General features: G+C 37.5%; 1 protein-coding gene across 1 annotated transcript in view; it reads left to right on the top strand.

The window, feature by feature from the left end:
* VIPR2 (vasoactive intestinal peptide receptor 2) overlaps positions 1–20,781 on the top strand; it is a 64,424-nt gene that overhangs the window by 32,184 nt on the left and 11,459 nt on the right. The window contains exons 5-10 of the mRNA XM_075045545.1: positions 5,409–5,506; positions 9,913–10,054; positions 12,999–13,149; positions 14,079–14,139; positions 15,507–15,576; positions 20,442–20,533. Of these exons, the coding sequence (XP_074901646.1) occupies positions 5,409–5,506; positions 9,913–10,054; positions 12,999–13,149; positions 14,079–14,139; positions 15,507–15,576; positions 20,442–20,533 (614 nt within the window). The remainder of the gene's footprint in view (positions 1–5,408; positions 5,507–9,912; positions 10,055–12,998; positions 13,150–14,078; positions 14,140–15,506; positions 15,577–20,441; positions 20,534–20,781) is intronic.

Raw genomic sequence — 20,781 nt, 5'->3', positions numbered from 1 at the left:
TTGAGGTATTCTATACTGACGAGCAGAATGCACACTGTTGACTGACTGTGATTTAAGACATTTAAGACATTAAATGCAAAGGTGCTGATACAGCTTAACTGAATTATATATGATAGTAAGACATGTAGTATGTTTGCGTTTGTGTATGTTGTACAGCTTGGATTAGTCACTTAGAACAATAAGGACATATACCCATAGTACAGTCTTTGAAATCCCCTCCCTGCAGTAGATGCAAAAAACCTTTGGGTGAATTAATAGTAAAGGATGTTATGACTCATTTTTGAGAATCATAGAATCGTTTAGGTTGGATAAGACCTTTAAGATTGTCGAGTCCAACTGTCAACCATGCCCAATAAACCACGTCCTGAAGTGCCTTGTCTACGCATTTTTTAAACACCTCCAGGGATGGCGACACCACCACTTCCCTGGGCAGCCTGTTCCAATGCCTGACAACTCTTTCAGTAAAGAAATTATTCCTAATATCCAATCTAAAACTAAAGTTATCTTCAGTGTCAGGTAGAAGCCAAGGACTTGAGTGATGAGTTCTCAAAAATGTCAAACATGTTCAAGAATACCTACTTTCTATTGTTGCAAGGAAAAGTGCAAGTTGCAATTGCTTCTTGTAGTTGCCGGACTCTTTGCTCTCTCATGTAAATACGGGATAAGTAGTCACTAGCAACAGAATTGTATAATCAAAATTTTTAATATCTTTATTGTAAGCTAAATTTATTTTATTCATTCAAATATTTTTAAGGATCCCTGCATCAAAATAACAATGTTTCTAGTACTGTCAGCTTCCTTATAATTCCTGTGTGTCCTGTGTGTGCAGAGTTCTTTAAAAGATCTGCCAGAAAAGGGTTCAAGGCTGTTGTGGGTTAACCCTGACAGGCAGCTCAGCCCCACACAGATGCTTACTCACTCCCCCACAGTGGGATGGGGGAGGGAATCGGAAGGGCAAAAGTGAGAAAACTCTGGGTTCAGATAAAGACAGTTTAATAGGTAAAGCAAAAGCTGCGCCCACAAGCAAAGCAAACCAAGGAATTCATTCCCCACTTCCCATGGGCAGGCAGGTGTTCAGCCATCTCCAGGACAGCAGGGCTCCATCATGCCTAATGGTGACTTGGGAAGAAAAATGCCATCACTCTCAACGTCCCCCCCACTTCCTCCTTCTTCCCCCAGCTTTATATACTGAGCATGATGTCATATGGTCTGGGGTATCCCTTTGGTCAGTTGGGGTCAGCTGTCCCAGCTGTGTCCCCTTCCAACTCCTTGTGCCCCCCCAGCCTCCTCGCTGGTGGGGTGGCGTGAGAAGCAGAAGAGGCCTTGGCTCTGGGTAAGCACTGCTCAGCAGTAGCTACAACATCCCTGTATTATTAACACTGTCCAAACCAGCACCCTACGAGCTGCTGGGAATAAAAGTAACTCTATCCCAGCCAAAACCAGGACAAAGGCCTAGCCCAAATATCAGCAGTGAGAGAGTCAGCACAAGAGCGTTTTTGAATGAAGCAAGGAGGTGATGGGAAGAAGTTTAATGTCCAGCCAGAGGGAACTAATCTTAAGTCTGGAGTATAAAGACCATGTGCCCTGGTTTTCGCTGGGATAGAGTTAATTTTCTTTCTAGCAGCTTGTATAGTGTTATGTTTTGGATTTAGTATGAGAATAATCTTGATAACACACTGATGTTTTCAGTTGTTGCTAAGCAGTGTTTATACTAAGTCAAGGATTTTTCAGCTTCTCATGCCCAGCCAGCAAGAAGGCTGGAGGGGCACAAGAAGTTGGGAGAGGACACAGCCAGGGCAGCTGACCCAAACTGGCCAAAGGGGTATTCCATAACATGTGATGTCATGCCCAGTGTATAAACTGGAGGAGAGTTGGCTGGGGGCAGCAGATTGCTGGTGGGGAACTAACTGGGCAGTGGTCAGCAAGTGGTGAGCGATTGCATTGTGCATCACTTGTTTTGTATATTTCAATCCTTTTATTATTATTATTGTCATTTTATTATTGTTATTACCACTATTAGTTTCTTCCTTTCTGTTCTACTAAACCGTTCTTACCTCAACAGGTTTTACTTTTTTCTCATGATTCCCTCCCCCATCCCACTGGGTTGGGGGGGAGTGAGTGAGCAGCTGTGTGGTGCTTAGTTGCTGGCTGGGGTTAAACCCCAACACCATGTTACTTACAGTATAGTAAACAGTTGGGTCAGTTTAGTCATCTGTTTAACAGCAAATGCATGAGTTGGCATGTGTCAATCTTGCACACTTCTTGTCTCAGAGTTATTTCTGCTCCTTAGGCAGACCTGTCTTTGGAGCAGATCTCATAGCACACTTTGGCTGCTCAGCAGCCGAAAGGGACCTTACAGCTCCATTTTAAGATTTTCTAGCACAATGAGAAAACTGAATAGGAGGGAGGAAGTCATTTCTGCTGGGCACTGTGAAGGGCCAGGACACATTTTGCATCAGAAGTCCTGGTTTAAGTGCTTTCCTTTTGAAGGCTATTAATAAATACAAATTACAGGAGGCCATTGGTTACTTTAAAACGTCAGGATTTGTTAAGCTACTTGGTAGTTCCCAGGATAAGAAGATGAGAGTGGTGTAAAGTTGTCCCTTTGTCCACTCTTACCAGGTGTTGTGTGCATGGCTTTAGGATACCTGGTGAGACCCCTGTCTCTGCTCTGCAGTAACGTGATGTTGAACATCACTATTACTATTAAAAGGGTATCTCTGCCTATCATTTTTTTCTGTGAAAGTGAAGAAGAAATCTGCTACTCAGTGTTTAAACAGCACAGATTTATTGCCATTGCAACTTCTTTTGCAAATGACATTTATCTCCTGCAAATTTACAATATTTACATGGTGGATGTTAAGAATTTTTGATTTAGAGACCATTCAGGCTTCTATTTGTACACTCAGTAGAAATGTACTTGGTAGAAATGGGGTCTGCAAATGCCAACAAAATGATAACAAATAGAACATATTGTAGAACTGCTATGCATCATTTCTAAGCTTTACACTATATTTGCAGCTCCTGATGTGCACAAGCTCAGGAAATAAAATTCCTTTTCTTCCAGAATACTGTTGATGGGGACATGAGGCTGCCAAATTGTTAAGTCATTTATTGGAGCATCCTTTTTCCTTAATTTTGCAGAGCAGGTCAGGTTGAATGAATGAAGGAGGGTCCCCAAAGTATTTGCAGTGTTTCTGATGCCATGGGCTGTTGTAATTGCTGCTGAGAAACTGTTTATCACTCTATTCCCAGAAAATTGCCTGGAGACGGGCTGATGTTCCTTTTGCTATGACAGAAGCCAAATTAAAGAAGCGTAGTGCTTGTCTGTAGGCATAGTTTTTAGAGCGGTCCAAAAATGAGCCAAACTGGAGAGTATAATTCTGCCATTCTAGCAGGGAATTGAAGGGCAGTTCTTCAGAACTGATTTCATGTGAAATTATGTTAATTTTGAAAAAAATATTTTTAGAATTGTATTTGAAAACAATTTTAGAAACATTGTTCAAGAAACACTGGACTACTTGGAGTCCTATTTAGCAAACACTGGATTCATGTGGAAAACCAGGATCTTTTGGGGGCATCCCAAGGGCAAGCCTTTGTACACTCTGGGTAGCTACACTTGAATTAGTCACTGTGGGGCCTCTTCATTGTCTGTAGAAATATATTCAGTGAAGTCCATATTGACTGCTTACATAGATACAAGAAGTGTTCCCTAGAAGGCGCTATGAAGAGACCCTACATTGCCTTAGATGTTTATGTTTGCAGTGTAGTCACCTAACACTAGGTGAACTAGAGCCTATGATTTATGCCCACAGAGAGTCCCTAGGAATGCATTGGGGCTCTGCAAATATACAGCAGACTCCTCATAGAGAGCAATAAAGTAATACTTTAGGTTTTACCATTTTAACCAGCCAGGGACACCAATTTAAAAAAAAAAAAAAGCCCAATATTTATTCAGGATATTAACTGAGGAACTTTCTTATGGTCATTCTAATGGCACTGGAAACTTTATTAAGTCCATATTTTCCTTCTTTATCTCTGCAGTAAATCAATATTATGTAAAGCAAACAAAACATTAAAATGTTAGGACTGTTGTTAAAAAGGCCGTCACAGCTTACTTCTCTAATTAAAAAAAAGAGATTTCTGTTTCCTGTGACACCTTGTATACCACTTTTAGCTCCTAAAAAGCATGACAGTTGCTATGAATACACTTAAGATCTATGGCAGTTATGTTTCCCTTATTTTTCCCCTTTAAACATATCTACGATGGTACAGTTGCAAGATTCTTCATTTCGTTTCACTTTCATTTAGTCTTTTCCATATCTGTATAATACATGTTAAGTGAATGTCCAGCTAATGTAATCATGAATCAGGATTGCTAAAGTTACTTCTTTACTTGGCCTTTTAAATGCTATAAAAAGAAATATATTAAGTGATTTGCTTTTCCTTTTGCTATCTTAGTTTATTTAAAAGTATTGCTTCCTTGCTACTTTTTACAAACATCATTTGAGAAGGTGAGTGATATAATCATGTGCACTAAATATTGAAATTCTATGTTACACATAGCACATTCTACAGTGCTATTAAAAACTTTAATTTCATAAAATAGTAAAAAACTTTACAGTTTTAATATTTTATCTAGCTTGAGTGGAAAATTATGTCAGTCTAATGACTTTGTTGTAGGCATAAATGAAGCAGTAGCTTAATTCTGAGAATATTTAGCATTATTTTTCTTGATGTTGTCATTCAGAATAGGATTTAATGTAATATGTAGCTGGTAAATTCACAGATAACTGCAGTCAATCAGTGGACTGTGCACTCCAGTCTGCTTTTCCTGTGTTGAAAAATTTCCTCTCCAAGTTATAGCAAATAACTTTACTAAAGAAAGAAGGCGTTGTTTGGGTCACAATTTAATAAAGTATTTGAACATGTACATTAGGAAATTAATGAGAGTTAAACATGTATTTAAAATTAAACTCATATATAAATGCATTGCAAAGTACACTAGAGCAGAAGGACTGAGAGAGATTCTATCTTTCAGAGATAATCCATTCTTTCAAACTGTGGCCCATTCTTCACGGTTTGATTGTGTTTATGGAAGTTCATGAATCTGATACTTTCTTTGACCTCATTGACATGGGATAATCAGCTGAAATTGTACCAGCTTGTGTGTTTAAGTTTTGAGTTCCTGAGGCTGAATTTTCTACTGAGGTCAATTGGCTTGAGATGTTGCATTGCAAAAATATGTTGTAATAAAGATACAACATTCTTATCACATACTGTAGAGCAAAGAGTGAAAATAATGCTATTTATTTAGCCTTCAGAGCTATTTAATGGAAAAATTTATCATTTCATAGTCAATTTTACATATCAGTAAGTGGTTTCTGCATATATATTGTTCTGTGCAGGTCAACTTCTATGTAATGGTGAAGGCAGTTTATACCCTTGGACACAGCGTATCTCTCATTGCTCTTACTACAGGAAGTATAATTCTTTGCCTTTTCAGGTATGTATTTTTCATAAGTAAATATGAGTAATGATAAGATGATTTTAACTGTTGTCTGATTGCTCAGATACTTAGAAAATGCATTGGTTTTACACTTTTCTCAATTAAACAGCTGATAATAATGTAATGCTAACTTCATTTTTGCTAGCACCAGTCATATTAAAAAATTTCAAAGCACTTTATGAATTTGCAGACATTACAGCCCGTGTAAGAAAGAATAGTCATTTAGGAATGGATTATATAAAGCATCTTCTATTTGATTGTTTAAATCACCTTGAATTGCTCTTGAAAATTAGTAGGATGCTGGTCTCAACACTGGACAAGTGGGCACCCATATTTTGCAGAAGCTTCTGAGTGGTCTCCAGGGGTACTATAATTGAAGGTAATCATTAATTTCTCCAAGTGGGGTTGTAAAGGTATGGATAATTATGCTGAAGGGTAGTGCTGGGTGTGCAATGTTTTTGTTAGGCAGTGTTAGGAAAGGCAGTACGGTCTGTTGTTTTTGCCTAATTTCTGGGAGTTATCTGAGACTGAAAGCAATCTCCAACTGGTAAAAGAAATTGCAAAATGGTATTATCAGTATCATAGCTTTTCTCAGTCTCTCCACCTTCATGCCTTTATAGTTCACTTCTTCCTGTCTAATAGAATAGCCTTTATATTCTCCATCATAAACTTCACACAACTTTTCTGTTCCACTCTGCACCAAGAAAAACAAGAAAATGCATCTCTCAGATTTGATAGAAAAGAAGTACATGTAATTTGTAGAGGACAGCATGTTGTTTGTCGGAGCCTCATTCCTCTGATGAACTATTCCTATGGCGAGTTCTTAAGCCTTGTAGTCTGCCATCAAATTTTCTGAATATTTAAATATTCAGAGACTATTCAGAGCAGACACATCTTCCATAATAATATTTTGGAATATCTTTGAAAAAAATGAATCAAGTCACTCATGGTTATCTTCTTTCTACCAGCAAATGCTACAGGCAGATTGTGCATTTTCAAAACTGCTAAAACCTAGTAACACATTTAAGACAGTGTGTTATACACATCTGAATGTTGTCCATCACCAGAAGTCAGTTACAACAAACAGATAAAGAATTTCAGAGATGTACTCAAAACCTTCAATTTAAATATCCAAGTTGAGAATTCCCCAATCTCTCTGTTGAGTCAGTGGGAAGACCCAGGCTCTTTTTCAGGGGGAACATAAGGTCTTCTAAGTCTCCCCCCAAAGAAGCCTGTTCTTCTGTTATCTATAGGGACCGTAGGGGCCTCCTAACCTAGTGAGTTGAATTAGGAACCCAAATAAGTTGTAAAAATACCCTGTTCAATATATAGTTTCCCAAACACATAGCAAGCAGCCAGTTTTTACAGAAGGCTGCGGTTGAAGCAATTGTAAATTACCAATAATAGAAGTGAATGCAAATGGCTGTGTGTGTATGTCTGTTCATCTCTCAGACATGTTGTGGGGCATCCCATACATTATGGTCATTTTTAAGGAGAGTTTGGAAAATAAGAATGTTTCTGTAAGTTTTAGCTTTTTGCTACTCAGCTGGTAACACCTGCTGTCGAAGAAACATAGTTTGCCCTGAAAGGTCCCGGGGTTCTTTATAGAGAATGTCAATATACTGTTTATAAAGATCAGTCACTCACCCCTGAAACACACTCACCTTTGAATGTAACCAGCAAACATTCACCTTGCTGTGTTTAAAAAGGAGAGCAAAGAACAACTCTTCTAAGTGAAACTAAAGGAGATTTAGTAGTTAAGTAGTGAGTTAAAAATCAGAAGTTACTAACGCAGTAGGGTTGTCAAAATCCTGACTTCATCCAGCAGGATTAGGAATTGAACTCTGGATACTAGTAACATGAGAGATTATTAAAATTGTGGATTGCTGGATTTGTATCTGTAAGCTTCAAATTATACTGCATTTAATCCTGAATATGTGCAGTACTTTTAATGAAAGAAAGCATGGAATAACATGGAGTTTAATTTAATTGTAGGTAATGTGTTCATGACAAGGAAGTGGAAATTGTTTTTTAAGTATTATGACTTGACTTCTGCAGTCCATTATATATTGTTATATACTGTCTGGCAGAACAGATGCAGCCTCAGGGCTTTGCAGTTGTTCACAATATCAGCTATAAGCACATGAAAGGCAGAACTGTTGGGTGGGGAAAGGAGAGTTGTTTCTGAAAGTTTCCATGCAGCTGCAATATTCTGTTTTGCATTTCTTCCAAAGAACTGGACTTGATTTTAATCTTTACAGAAACATTATATGGGTCCCCATTATTAATATCTGTAAAGGACACATTTAGAAGCATTGTAAAAGGAAAGGATTTTATATTTGGCTAATCTTTTAATCTCAAAACAAAAACATAAAACATGAATATCTGTAAATACCTTGCCAGACTAAGCTGACAGCATTTTTCAAGTTACTATGGTGCCACTCTCCACATAATACATTGTGTACTTACTATAATTAAAGCTAATTGGTAACTTTTGGGCACAATGTTTTCCTGTTGGAGGGTGCCAGTTTGTCAGGCACATGCTTGCTTCTGCAAACTTAATTTATAAACAGCAAAGCTAATAATTTTGATTTAGTCAAAAGACATTGCTTTACCCTTCTTAGAATGCAAGTTTCTATTTCTTCATTTTGAATGTCTAAGTTTTAATAAATCATAAAGTTTTGAAAAAGTAGAAATCAAAATGATTAAAAATAAAAAATATTTTTCGGATATTTTAAAAAAGGTTGGTTTGTTCCAACTCAGAGTGAAAATAAATTGAACAACATATTTCTGTGTAGTATTTGATATTCTAAATCTTACTATAGATCTTAACTATACTTCCTTTGGGGTTACTCCTGTATAACAAAACCTTCCCAAAACATGTCTGTTCCTCTGACATGTGTTTCTTACAAAGGAGAAAAATGTGAATCTCCATCATTTCTCTAAGGTGTGTTCTGTCTGTAAATGTTCCTCATATGGTAGTTTTGTATCATGAGTCATATCAAAGGAATAAGCATGATAGCTTTTGTTTCATTGTTAAAGAACAGCATTTCTTTGTTATTCTGAACCATCATACATATCTCAAATAAAAATACTTTCTTGCCCACTACCTCCAGAATGTTGGTTTGACAGCCTTGTATATATCCAACATTTATTATTTCAGCTACTAAATGGGATGAAGAATTAATCATCTAAATTAGTTACTCAAGAAAAATCTTTTCCTCCCATTTGCAGCTTGCATGTATCTCTGAATTCCATAGGAATACGCAATGCAGTCCAACGTAAGAGTGGTATTTAAGTTTTTCTCAGAACCTGTTTCAGCAAAGGACATTCATAGCCACAGAAATCACTGCATTTTTGACAACTGCTTTAAGTTCAGCCTGATACTACATCCTTTGCCAAACTGGGGGCTAGCAAGGTGGATCTGTTATTTATTTCCCTACACACACTGTAACTATCCTTGCTTTAATAGTTTCAGAATGGATTATTTAGTGTTCTTCGGTAAAAATCAAAATGTGAAGACTACTTGGAAGCTGCCACTGCACACTACTGTAACATCCTATTGCATCTTCATTCTTTCATTGCTTGCATTTGCTAAAATGCCCTGGCTTCTGGCTTATTTCCAGGTGCAGTTCAAGGTGCTGGTTTTGACCAAAAAAACCTTTAGCAGTTGGTTTCTGAGGATTTGCTATAAAAACTTTTTGTTAAATGGGAAGATCTTGAAGGGAATGTCTATTAAGTGAAAAACCCTCAACTTATAACTTGCTTCCCCTGAGCACTCATTCACTTACTTGAAATATTCAATTTGTCATTTGTTTGTCAGGCTTTCACATGACTGCTGGACTAAAGAAGAGAAGTTTTGTGTTTCACTGGATAGAGAGGATAGGCAATCTAATGTTTTGAATGCATTTTTTAATGGTTCCTGCATACACTCACATAGGATGAAAAGCCACTACATAGCAAAATGCAGGAGTTAAATAAAAAATTAAAGCAGAAAATAATAGGTGAGACCATGTCTGACATATATCCAGGATAATCAAAGTTTTATTTGCAAGAAAAACACTGGGATGAGTGCACACACAGAAGGATGTAATAATCTATGTTTATTGTCAGCTTATGTTAAAATTGGGATAAATATCACTGGGATCTTTTGGTCTGTGATACTGAAAAGGAGTAAAGGATACTTTATTTGTATATTTTGGACAGCATATAATGATGATGATGATGAGTATGATGGTGATGATAAATGAAAAGAGTAAGGCAGCACTGACAATATGATGGAGGCAAGGGTAGGCTCTTACTCAAGGTTCATATTACTAAGAAATGCCCATAGAGTAATAGAAGTCTGTTCAAAAGCTTTCTGTCTCAAAATCTAAAATGCCTGTTTTTAAATCTCTTCTTAGAAAACTTCATTGTACTCGGAACTACATCCATCTGAACCTGTTCCTCTCTTTCATTCTAAGAGCAATCTCTGTTTTAGTCAAGGATGATATTCTCTATTCCAGCTCCAACACAGCTCACTGTCCGGAGGATCAAACCTCATGGGTAATAAATCTCATTTGCTAGCTGGTATAATACTATTGTGTCACTGAATATTCCTCCCTCATCCTTTTAAATATTTAGGAATACCAAACTGTCAGCGTAGACAGGTAGAGAATATCATGACTAGCAAAATGGTCTATTAGAAGTAGCCAGAGAAAAAAGGTTGCAGCACAAATAAGAGAAGTTAATGTTGTTTTGCATGTCCATGAAGGCACAACATGTCATCTGGCAAAACAAATCATGACCAGCTATCGCTCAGAATAAATATGGCCACAGCATTAATCAGCTGAGAGAGTTTAAGACAAACAGGAGTGCCATCAGGTGGGAACGATTAAAGGCAGATCATCTGGAAATGTTCCAGCAGCTTTATCACGGGTCCAGGAATTGGACAGGTATCAATGGAGGGAGAGAAATGAGGCAGGGAATTAAATATTTGCAGGAGTTGTCTTTATTAACTCCTCTGTACTTTCTGGCTATGACAGAAGTGTCATCTGCATTCTTGGCAAGCTGGTATGCTTCCTGAATTTTCATGCACAGGAGTTAAAAAAATCTCAAGTCTTGCTGTTAAAAGACTGACCACTGTATGGTATTCCCCATTCTCTGCTTCTGTTGTTTCAGTCAAAAGTGCTGCAGAAGAACACTACAAATATTGCTGAATACCTTCTGAATTTAATTTACTACAGTTTAAGCTTGTGAGAAAAAAAAATGAAAGGACGATATTTTTATGTTGATGAAGCCGTATTGTCCCAAAGCATAAAGTTCTGAGCAGTGACTACCAAGCTGTATGTATGAATTTGTAATCTGAGGTATTTCTAATGAGGATAAATAGGCTCTGAGTTAGTAGACCCAAAGTAGGCAAAGTAGTTAGTAGGCAGACGGACAGGGGTAATCAAAAGTTCTTAAGTCCTTGAAAGATTAGTCAATGGACTCTCAAAATACTACTTGATTTCTGCAATTTCTTTTATTCTGCAGTTGTTCTTAGCTGCAAAGCCTCATACTTTCCTATCTGAACATGTCCGGTTTTGTGGACTGTTGAGTAATTTCTGTTGCATTATATGTGGGATGATCTGACACCAGCGTGGCAAGGCTGTTTTGTCTTGCATGGCCTGGATGCTACCTTTCTTACGTAACAGCATGTGGGGTTTGCCCCTTTTGTCACACGCGTGTGATGTTCCACAGTTCTGCTGCACTCACAGAAGTCTAAAAGCACACAATTCGAAATGCAATGTAAGTAGGTCCTGGATCTGAATGACACACGAGCATAATTTTGGCTAACTCTTTACTGACAGATACCTTTGCTCTTCAGCAGCTGGAAATACACCTGATATAGGATTAGCTGCAGGAGGAAGGGCAAATATTTTGATGCGAGGTTCTGATACATAAATTGAGAATATAATGCAGGAGAGTATTGGAATTTAAAAGAGATTACAAAAATTTTAGACTTTGACTGCTAATCTGGTTGTAAGTAGTCATAAGCATAAAAGCAAATTTCAGCTTGCATTTTGAAATGTTTAATTTTCTCCATGTTAAATTTTCTGGCCCATTGCTAGTCTGCAATGGATATTCTGCTAGTCTGCAGTGGATACAAAGTCCAGAGGTAAAATTAGTCTTACCAATGAGATGACTGAATTAAGCTGTTTCTCTGGACTTCTGTCTTTCTCACTGGACAGTTTATCTCATCTGCTTTAAGACTTTCTCTGGACATGCCTGCCTCTCTTCATGAGCTGTATAAGGAGCTCGTTGGCTAGTTCATGCCTAGCTTTCACCAGAAACCTTTCTTGTAGGCAGCTAAAATTAGTTGAAATGAATTCAAGCCTTTGGGCTCTTACTTAGTTGTCTAGATAGGCATGTACACAGGCATAAATATAGGCATGTATGTTACTTGGGATGCGCTGAGATATCTGAGACACCACAAGGGACTGATGGATACAAAGAAGTATCTCTCGGAGGTCTGTGCCCTCCTGGCTTAGCAGCTGGTGACAGGGGTCCCTGAGGGCATCTCACTTCATCATAGACAACTATGTTTAGACAGAGGAACCAGTCTCTAAATGAGTAAGTTACCTACTTAGGTATTTGGTGTACTTGGAAATTTAACAGAAACAGTGGAGGTATGAAGGGTATTTAAAATGGGGAATGGAGTAAGGCCATATTTAGTCCATTTTGTTTAGTCTGTTACATTCACCATATCATCACATTTCTCAGCTCAGTCTCAGCAGAAACATTTTTATGTTCAATTCTCACATCCCAGATTCCTGCTGGGGAGTACCAAAGTAGCAGCAGCCAGCACTGTGAAACAGCAGCAGCACAGACATCTGAAAATTAATTCTGAAGAGCAGCACACAGACTATAAGTATATTGGGACTTCATTTTATGACACATGCTTATGTATTTTGTTAATTAAGAAACACTAAAGCATTTTCTAAAGGGAAAAAATAATTTTTAAAAGCCCAGTCAACTTTTTCTTCTAAGTCTGCTTAGAGTATTCATCATGTAAAGTTTTATTTTTCACTCCTGTTTAGCCTTGAAGAATTCATAAAGCAGTTTCTTTGTTAATTTTTACAATGTTAGGAAGCCAGCTGGGATTTTAGTATATTTATTAGCCACCTAGTAGATGGTCATTTAATCTAATAGCCATTCATTAACTAACTATTGCAAATGTGTGCATTTATTGATAACCACCACCTTTTACAATATTTATCCTATGAAGTTTTCAAAATTTCTGAGTGAATTTGCTATGAGAGCCATCTGAATAATTATTTATAATTAATTTTCTTTTTATATACAGTAACATTTACAATGTCTCAATTTGCTTGACTGAAAAAAAAAAGTTCTACTGGACCTGGATTACTAGTATTACATGCAGAGTTAAGACATGTAGGATATATTAATAACAGAATAATACAGCATTTTTCCTGCAACAACTTTGATCCCTGTTCTTATATTTCAGGTGGGCTGCAAGGCTATTTTGGTGTTTTTTCAGTATGGTGTTATGGCAAACTTTTACTGGCTCTTAGTTGAAGGACTTTACCTCCACATCCTCCTTGTGCTAATATTCTCCCCCAACAGACACTTCACAATCTACCTGCTGATTGGATGGGGTAAGAACTTCAACATCTTCTAATAATATTCTTTTTTCTGTATGTATGTATTAGTCAGGTTCAATATTTCATACCAAGGTAGTCATGCTGTTTCTGTTGGATGACTCCTCAGACTCACTAGTTCCTCAGTTCAGGTCCAGCATAGGTTACAGCCGCTGTACCATGGGAGAGAGCAGGCACAAAACTGCTAAAGTATAACTGCTAGCTTGCTCCTTGGCATGGCTCTGACCTGTGCCAATCTGCACAACGCCCAGGGGTTGTTCAGGATATAGGATGGTTCAAGGACTGCCACCGCAAAACATATGATTCAGGCTGTCCTAATTTGGGAGGAAAAAGAAAGTTTAGCTGCACAGCAACAGGCTATGCTATACTATTTGCCTTTTTGAAAAGCCCACTAATATTGTCCATCTGGTTTTAAATACATGAATTCCTTTCATTTCCAGAAAGTACAATGATATTTATATGGAGCAATTTAAAGCTTCCAATAATAGGTGGTCATAAAACATCTAGGTATTGCTGGGAAATGGGAACAAACCAGTGTGTGGGAATGGTTCCTTATGAAATGATTTACACTTTGGTTTTATATTGTAGTCCTTGGAAGTGCATGGGGAATGCATTACATGTATCTGTCTCCCTCCCTGTAGGTCACTGACAGCTTGGAAAAAAACTAATGAAGGCATGTTCTTTGTGTTAGTTATTATGGCTGCATTTTTATAAGAAATAAACCCACTTCCCTGCGGTCCCTACATTGCTTACATCATATAGCTCATCAGATGGGCCTCTCCCTCCATTCACTAAACTGTTTGTTTACTCTATGCTGTATATTTGGGGAATAATTGGTAACTAGCAGGCTGAACAACTTTTTTTTGTGTGTGTGTGTGGACTTATATTTTTGTGATCATCCTCTAAACCTCTTTGGGATTTTTCAGGAATTCCTACCATATTCATTATTACGTGGACAGTGACACGGATCATCTTAGAGGACACTGGGTAAGTGTGTTGGGGAGAGAAAGCTTAAAGCCTCCAACTGTGCCAGTACAATCCTTGCCTTGGATATGGTGGTGTTCACACAAAGGCAGTTTGCTGTTCTGAAGGGGATGAGCACAGGACTGAAATTTTAGATATGGCAATAAAGGGACAGGTGTTTAGGAGCTCTTCATCATGCTGTTTATGCTTACTGTTTATTTGAAAAACTCTAAGGGCAGGAGAGGACAGGAAATAGGTTATGACTAACATTACCCCTTGAGACCCACATTTAGCACTGCCTGCTTTGGAAGTCAAAATAACACTTAAAATGACAGTGGGGGGTCCTTGGGTTCAGTGCTGCAATACAGTGCAGTAAGATGCTGGGCATTCTAATTTGCTAACTAGCAACTCAAAAGATTGAAATCTAGATAACTTTGGGTATATCTAAGTTACATACCCAGAAGTGAAGCAATATGATGTAAATATATGTAAGATGCATGTAGTCAGGTAAAACTGTTACTAACTAGAGCTACACCTGGCTCCTGGCATGGAAAGGGGAACTGAGATAAGAATTTTGTAGGAAGATCAGACTTGCTGCTCCTGCTGACCCCAGGGAGTGGTAGAGCATTCCTAGCTAGTGGGACAAACAGTTTTCAGAGTCTTTTTTTCCAACCTGACTAATATTTTTCAATCAATTCTGTAATTAAACTGAAAAATCATGTCCTACATAATTTCTAAGTTTTCTTTGCAAGACCACTAACATGTAAACCGAAGGCTAACTACTTTTTCCTTTGTCATTATGATCACAGTTAGAGGAACTCTGAAGGGTATTGCCCTTGCTTAAGATTAATCTTTCAGAGCACTTATTCTCAGAGTATTTGGACCAAAAGTGCTGAGCCCACAGTAAAACCAAATTTTCAGTTTTTCAGACAAGTTTCAGGTTCAGTTTCCCATTTTCCTAAACCAGTTCTAGCCCATGTATAACCTAAATATCCCACAAGGAATTATGTCATTTCAATCGTATCTGTCAGTTGCTTTAGATCTTCCTGCTACCCAGAGGCTGGTGCTTATTGGAAAAGCTAAGCGCTTATTGGAAAAGTGTCCTTACACAAAGTGAAACTAAGCTTGGTTTCCCTAAAGGCCAATGTCCTCCATGATGTCTAATGGTACAGTCTAGTGTGCCTGATGTTTTAGCTGATTTGAATATGCATATTAGAACTAGGGAAGTAAAATTAAAAGCAGAAAAAGATTGAATGCCAAATTCGAGGCTAGAATTTGAGGTATTATTTTAGTGTGCTTTGACTTGTATATAAGAAATACTTCTCCTCATAGGTCTTGCTTGCCAGATGATATTAATGTCAACATCATTTTCCCTCTTTTTTTTTTAATAGTTGCTGGGATACAAATGAGCATGGTGGTCCCTGGTGGGTTATACGAATACCAATTTTAATTTCTATTATAGTAAGTAAACTTTGAAGCATGAATTATAGATCAGTTCAGCATTGTGCAGTGCACACAGCCATTATTCTTTACTGCTAGTTACAGATAGGCAAGAATTCTGTTTTAATGAAAAGAAATTGCGCTGTAGGAGAAATGTTAAACAGATGCCAAGGCCATTAAAATTTGTTGCCTTCAAAATTTATCTGCCTCCTATTAAATGAGCGGTGGCTTTTGTTTTTATGTTGTTCTTTCTTTCTTTAACATCTTTCCTGTTTATGAGCCTGGGGGAAGCAAAAATCTAATTACACTTTTCAATGAATTGCAGATTTGATTTCTGCGTGTAAATAGATAGCCCTGCAATTGAGACTCTGATATTATTGCAGCTATAAAAATCTATGGCTGTGTATATCTTTCTTTAATTGGTAGCCTACTGAAATATATATTGAACATGAATTATTTGCAAAAGAATACCATTTGAGAATGTTTCATGGGGCTTTTCCTGTGTGGAACTCATTAGAATTACTGAAGTAGCATAATAAAATTCCAGTTCACTATGATGATTGTGTAATTAACTTTGGGCATAATTTACTATGGTTATGTGTCCATTTCTGAAAACAGTCACAATGCAAATTAATACATTTCAGATACACTTGCTTTATTTTTAACATTTTAGTCAGAAAAATTAGGGCATTATTAGATTGCACAAGATTTCAAGAGTCCACATGATGCTTGGGCTTGCCTTTCAATCTGTGCCTGCTGAAAATCATTCTGAGAGAACTTCTTATCATCTTCATCAGAGTGAATTATACAGCGTTTAAAAAGAAAGCAGAGTGTGAAATGACATAAGGTAAGGACTCACAGAAAAGATGTTTTATGATATGAAGAAGTGGACATGCAACAGAACTACAGCATGAAGAGAATATGTGTACCTCAAAGGAGCTGGAGAATGGCGGATGGTCCAGAGTGGAAAAAATATGCTGAAAGATAAAAGCAAAACAAACCACCTGGTGTTTACAGAAAGATGAAATTCTGTTGTCTGGATGTTCAATTTAAACACCTACCTTGTAGACAGCTGAGACTTCATGTGCCAGAAAGCAGAGCTTCTCCAAAGAAGTCCTAGACCTGGAAATGGAAGTTATCCAAGTGCTCATTGGCAGACTTTGATTGCACCTGGATCTTAGCAAAGACTGGGAAATGGTTGTGAGTTAAGAAAATGGAGTACTGGTCAGTCAGCAAGTATATCATAAAACATGGAATCACTGTTTGAAGCAAAGGAGCAGTCATTCTCCTTTTTTTTTTTTAATGGTCCTGTTACTAATTTGATACAAAGTGATTGTAAGAAATAGGGAACCATTTTGCAAATGACCTTTTTTGGCTTGCCGGGTGCATATGTTTAGGATCTGCTGTCTCCTTCCAGATATGTTTCTTCTCTTAAACAACACATTTTAGGGATGTAAGCAACTAAAGATGGCCAAGTGATTCTGCAGTGTGTACTGCGTGAAACCACTTACTTCTCCAATTAGATGATTCTTCAGCTGTTTGATCGACTACATTTTGTGTTTGGGAAGTTAAGCTGTGAAAGGGAGTTATAAAAGAAGCGATACTCACCCTCTCCTGCTGGATAAGTAACGTATCTTGTTGGAGCATCGAACTACAACCAGCATGTTCATTGTGGCAGCTACGATGCTATGCAAACTTACTACTGTGCAAAGTAGAGTGTGCATACACAGTGCAAGAGGAGCTAATGAAATGTCATGTAAAATTGGTCATTGATGAGTGAAAACCACTACATCCATGAGAACATAATTTTCAATATACATGCACCATGATAAGTGTCAACATTTCCTGTTAACTTCTAGAAAAAATAGAAGTTGAAGATTCAAATCTTTGAGTAATGAGGTCAGTGCTGCCTGCCATTCAACAATGAAAATAGAGCATTGCAAGTTCTTTGGATAGGTCTTGTGAAAGAGTTATGATATTTCTCAATAAAGTATGGTGTACTTATATCATACTCACACAGTACCTTCAGTCTGCTTGACAATGTAGGAAGACTGGAAGACTCACAGAGATTGGTGACAAGGATGACCAGCAATAACAAATGGCTTCAGTAGTAGAAAGGACATCTGTGTAAGTAGCAAATGAGGTGAACACAGGAAAACTCTGAAAGAAGCTGAATTTCAGGAAAATAAAGGAGAGCAGAACACATAAGCTGAGAACTCTCACCGACTGTCCTATGTAGTGGCATGAAAGAAGCCCAGAGTATGGCTGATATTGAAAATCTTTAAGAGGAGGAGGAGGCGTGAAGAAAAGAAGAGTAGAATAGAGTCTGATTGTGAGAATGATGCCATGAATATGCTTTTGAAAGACAGAGGAAATCAAGCAAAGGTTTTGAGGAGCAATGGTTTAACTGCATTAGATTTAGCAGGAAGTCTGCTCAGTCTTCATGCTGTATTCACTCTCTTCCATTGAGTTCTGTGTTAACTCCAAACCTTTTCACTGCTTAGAAGATTATACTTTCTATAAGGTTATTATCCAACAGTAAACAGTATTGTGAGAGGAAGTTTTGAAGTCACTTCTCAAAGTGGGAATGGCTTCAGTTAATTCAGTGTGTCAGAAACATTCCCTGGCATCTCCTTCTGACAATTTTGGCTTGAGAAAAGTTATTTGGCAGACTTCCACGCTTCATGCTGTACAAATTTCAGAGTTATTTAATTGGGGGTGACTATTCCAAACAGTTAATGTGGTGTTACCCATATTCCCTATTTAGCAGATGTCTCCACAGCTGCCTTCTCCATACTTCCACTTGCATAAACTGCTCTCATTTGGGAAGGAGTGGTGTTCAGGTGGAGACAGTACTTCTGTCACATCAAAGTAACAGAAATGTTCATCTTGTTATCTTACACCGCAGGTAGTGTAAGGACCTAAACAGCAAGAAAGAAACAACATGAAGACAGTTTAAATGATACATGCTCAGGCAACATGTTTAGACTCAAAAACTTATTGTCAGAAGAAGTCAACCAGTAGAAACAAGTACCAGCAGCATCTTGCTGTTACTCCACTAAAGAGGCATCATTTGTTATCACTTTCTTGCAGTTTCTCTGCATTCACGTTAGTTTCTCATGTTCCTGTTTTTGGATGTTCATTGAACAGTATGCATACTCTGGTTATTTAAAGACATTATGCCCAAACGATTTTATGGGACTGAAAAGCTACAATACTAAAAGTAAAATTCCAGGGCAGTACTTGTTTCATATTTTATTGAAACATGCTATTCTAAATCAGATATATACTTTAAAGGATTTTAACAAATGATGAATTCAATAATAATCTTAGAGAAATTCATTTGCTCCACTGTAGTAAGTCAGTGGCAGTTGCCACCTTTAGATCTTAATACCCAGTTTCAGCTGGCTGGATTTACAAGTTCAATAGTGCCAAGGAGTGTTACAAACTCCAGACAAGAATGTATGGTTTTCATTAACCCAAGATTGTGCTTAAAGATAGAAAGGTGTGTGTTTGAAAACAGATGTAAAAGTAATACATGAATGTCAGTCACGAATGTCAGTCACCTGAGTGTAGTTTTGCAGGTGGTTTGATGCTTCAGAAACCAAATGGGTGACAGTTTATTCTGTTACAGTAGAAACTAAGGGTGCCTGTGAAGAACAAGAAATTATTCTGCCAATCCCTTTGCAAATACAAACTAAAGATTTTTCCTTCTCCTATTTTGTGGCTAACAAATACACAATGAAATGGAAGCTGTCTCCTTGTCCACTAATACTGGCTTCAGTGCCTATAGCAAACTAAATGTGTATCCCTTGGTTTGTACACTCTGCTGTGGTAAGTCTGTAGTTACAATCAGTAATAACAGGCTTCTGCCTGTTACTTTATAGGAGACTTGCATGAAGAAAAACTTCTAAGTCATCATCTGCCTGAAAAATGTATGTTAAATTCAGTAAAGGCCTATTTTTTTTTAACATTTCTTTTTTATTCTTCTTTTTCAAAAATATTAGATATAATTTTCCTAATTTTTTACTTAATCCCTGTCAGTTTCTGTCACTTTCCTTCACCTGTCATTTCAAACAAAATATTAAATACAGAGAGGCATGTAGTTGCTATGATCATGGTTTATTTATTAACATCACAAATTGTACTGGTTATGTCAGAGAAGACACAGAAATTCATTGAACTTGAGTTTTATACTTCAATTGCTAGGCTGATCTGGGTCTGATCATAACTTTTTTTATGCAAGTGCCTTTATAAGAAATAATACTACTGTTCTATCTCAGAGGGCTGTCACGAGAATTAAACTGCAAGGATTCAGTTCCTTCAGTGATAATGTCTGCATCACTACCCAAGACAGATACTTGTAAGAGGCCCTTTCTGTGCTTGATTGGAGTGGACAGATCACCTGTGCAAAAATCTTCTCTTCCCCAAATTCAGACAGAAAATATTAAAAGTCAAGGCGAGAGGCAAGAGAGGGTCAAAACTGTGTATGGGACTCACATTTTCCTTTGGGCTTCCAGTCATGAATCCACATGATGATTTAGGACAATGCTTGATTACACCAAATCACATCCAATGTCCTATCCTGCTAGGAAGCCTGTCTTCAGCTGAGATTTTGGAAGGAGGGCATTTCTGACAACTGGCAGCTTCAAAGACTTTTGCCAGCCAGACTAGAACTGGTGGCCATGCCGAGGTGCACTGGGCGTAACAAACCTAGTGAGGTAGAAAATAGACAATAGGTTTGACAGTGTAGGGCTGGATGTGTTCTGGCAGGAGGTACACAGCACCCACTGCTGAGTTGATTCGTCTGACTTGATAAGCATTTCTTTGTGCTACGTACTGAGTGGAGAAGTCAGAAATCACCATTATATTTGTTTTCTTTGCAGGTGAATTTTATACTTTTCATTAGTATTATAAGAATTTTACTGCAGAAGTTAAGATCTCCAGATGTTGGAGGAAATGACCAGTCACAGTACAAGTGAGTCATATATTTAGATATTATATACAGAACCAAAATAACGTCTGTAAGATTTCCTCTGCTGAAACCTGCTACCAACAATTGCTGTGATACCATAATTACATTTATTTCAGAAATACTTTTAGATATGGTTTAACAAAGATCTTATCACTATGCTGAAATAGAGGTGAACATAATTTTTTTTTGTCAGACACGAAACTCAATAAAAAATAATGCAGTTTCATGAAGAACAACAAGCTATCCTTGAA

Source organism: Buteo buteo, chromosome 2 (genome assembly GCF_964188355.1).
Source record: "Buteo buteo chromosome 2, bButBut1.hap1.1, whole genome shotgun sequence".
NCBI classification, from domain to species: domain Eukaryota; kingdom Metazoa; phylum Chordata; class Aves; order Accipitriformes; family Accipitridae; genus Buteo; species Buteo buteo.
The sequence above is the reverse complement of the archived record's forward strand: the minus strand, read 5'-3'. Positions and strand labels throughout refer to the sequence as shown.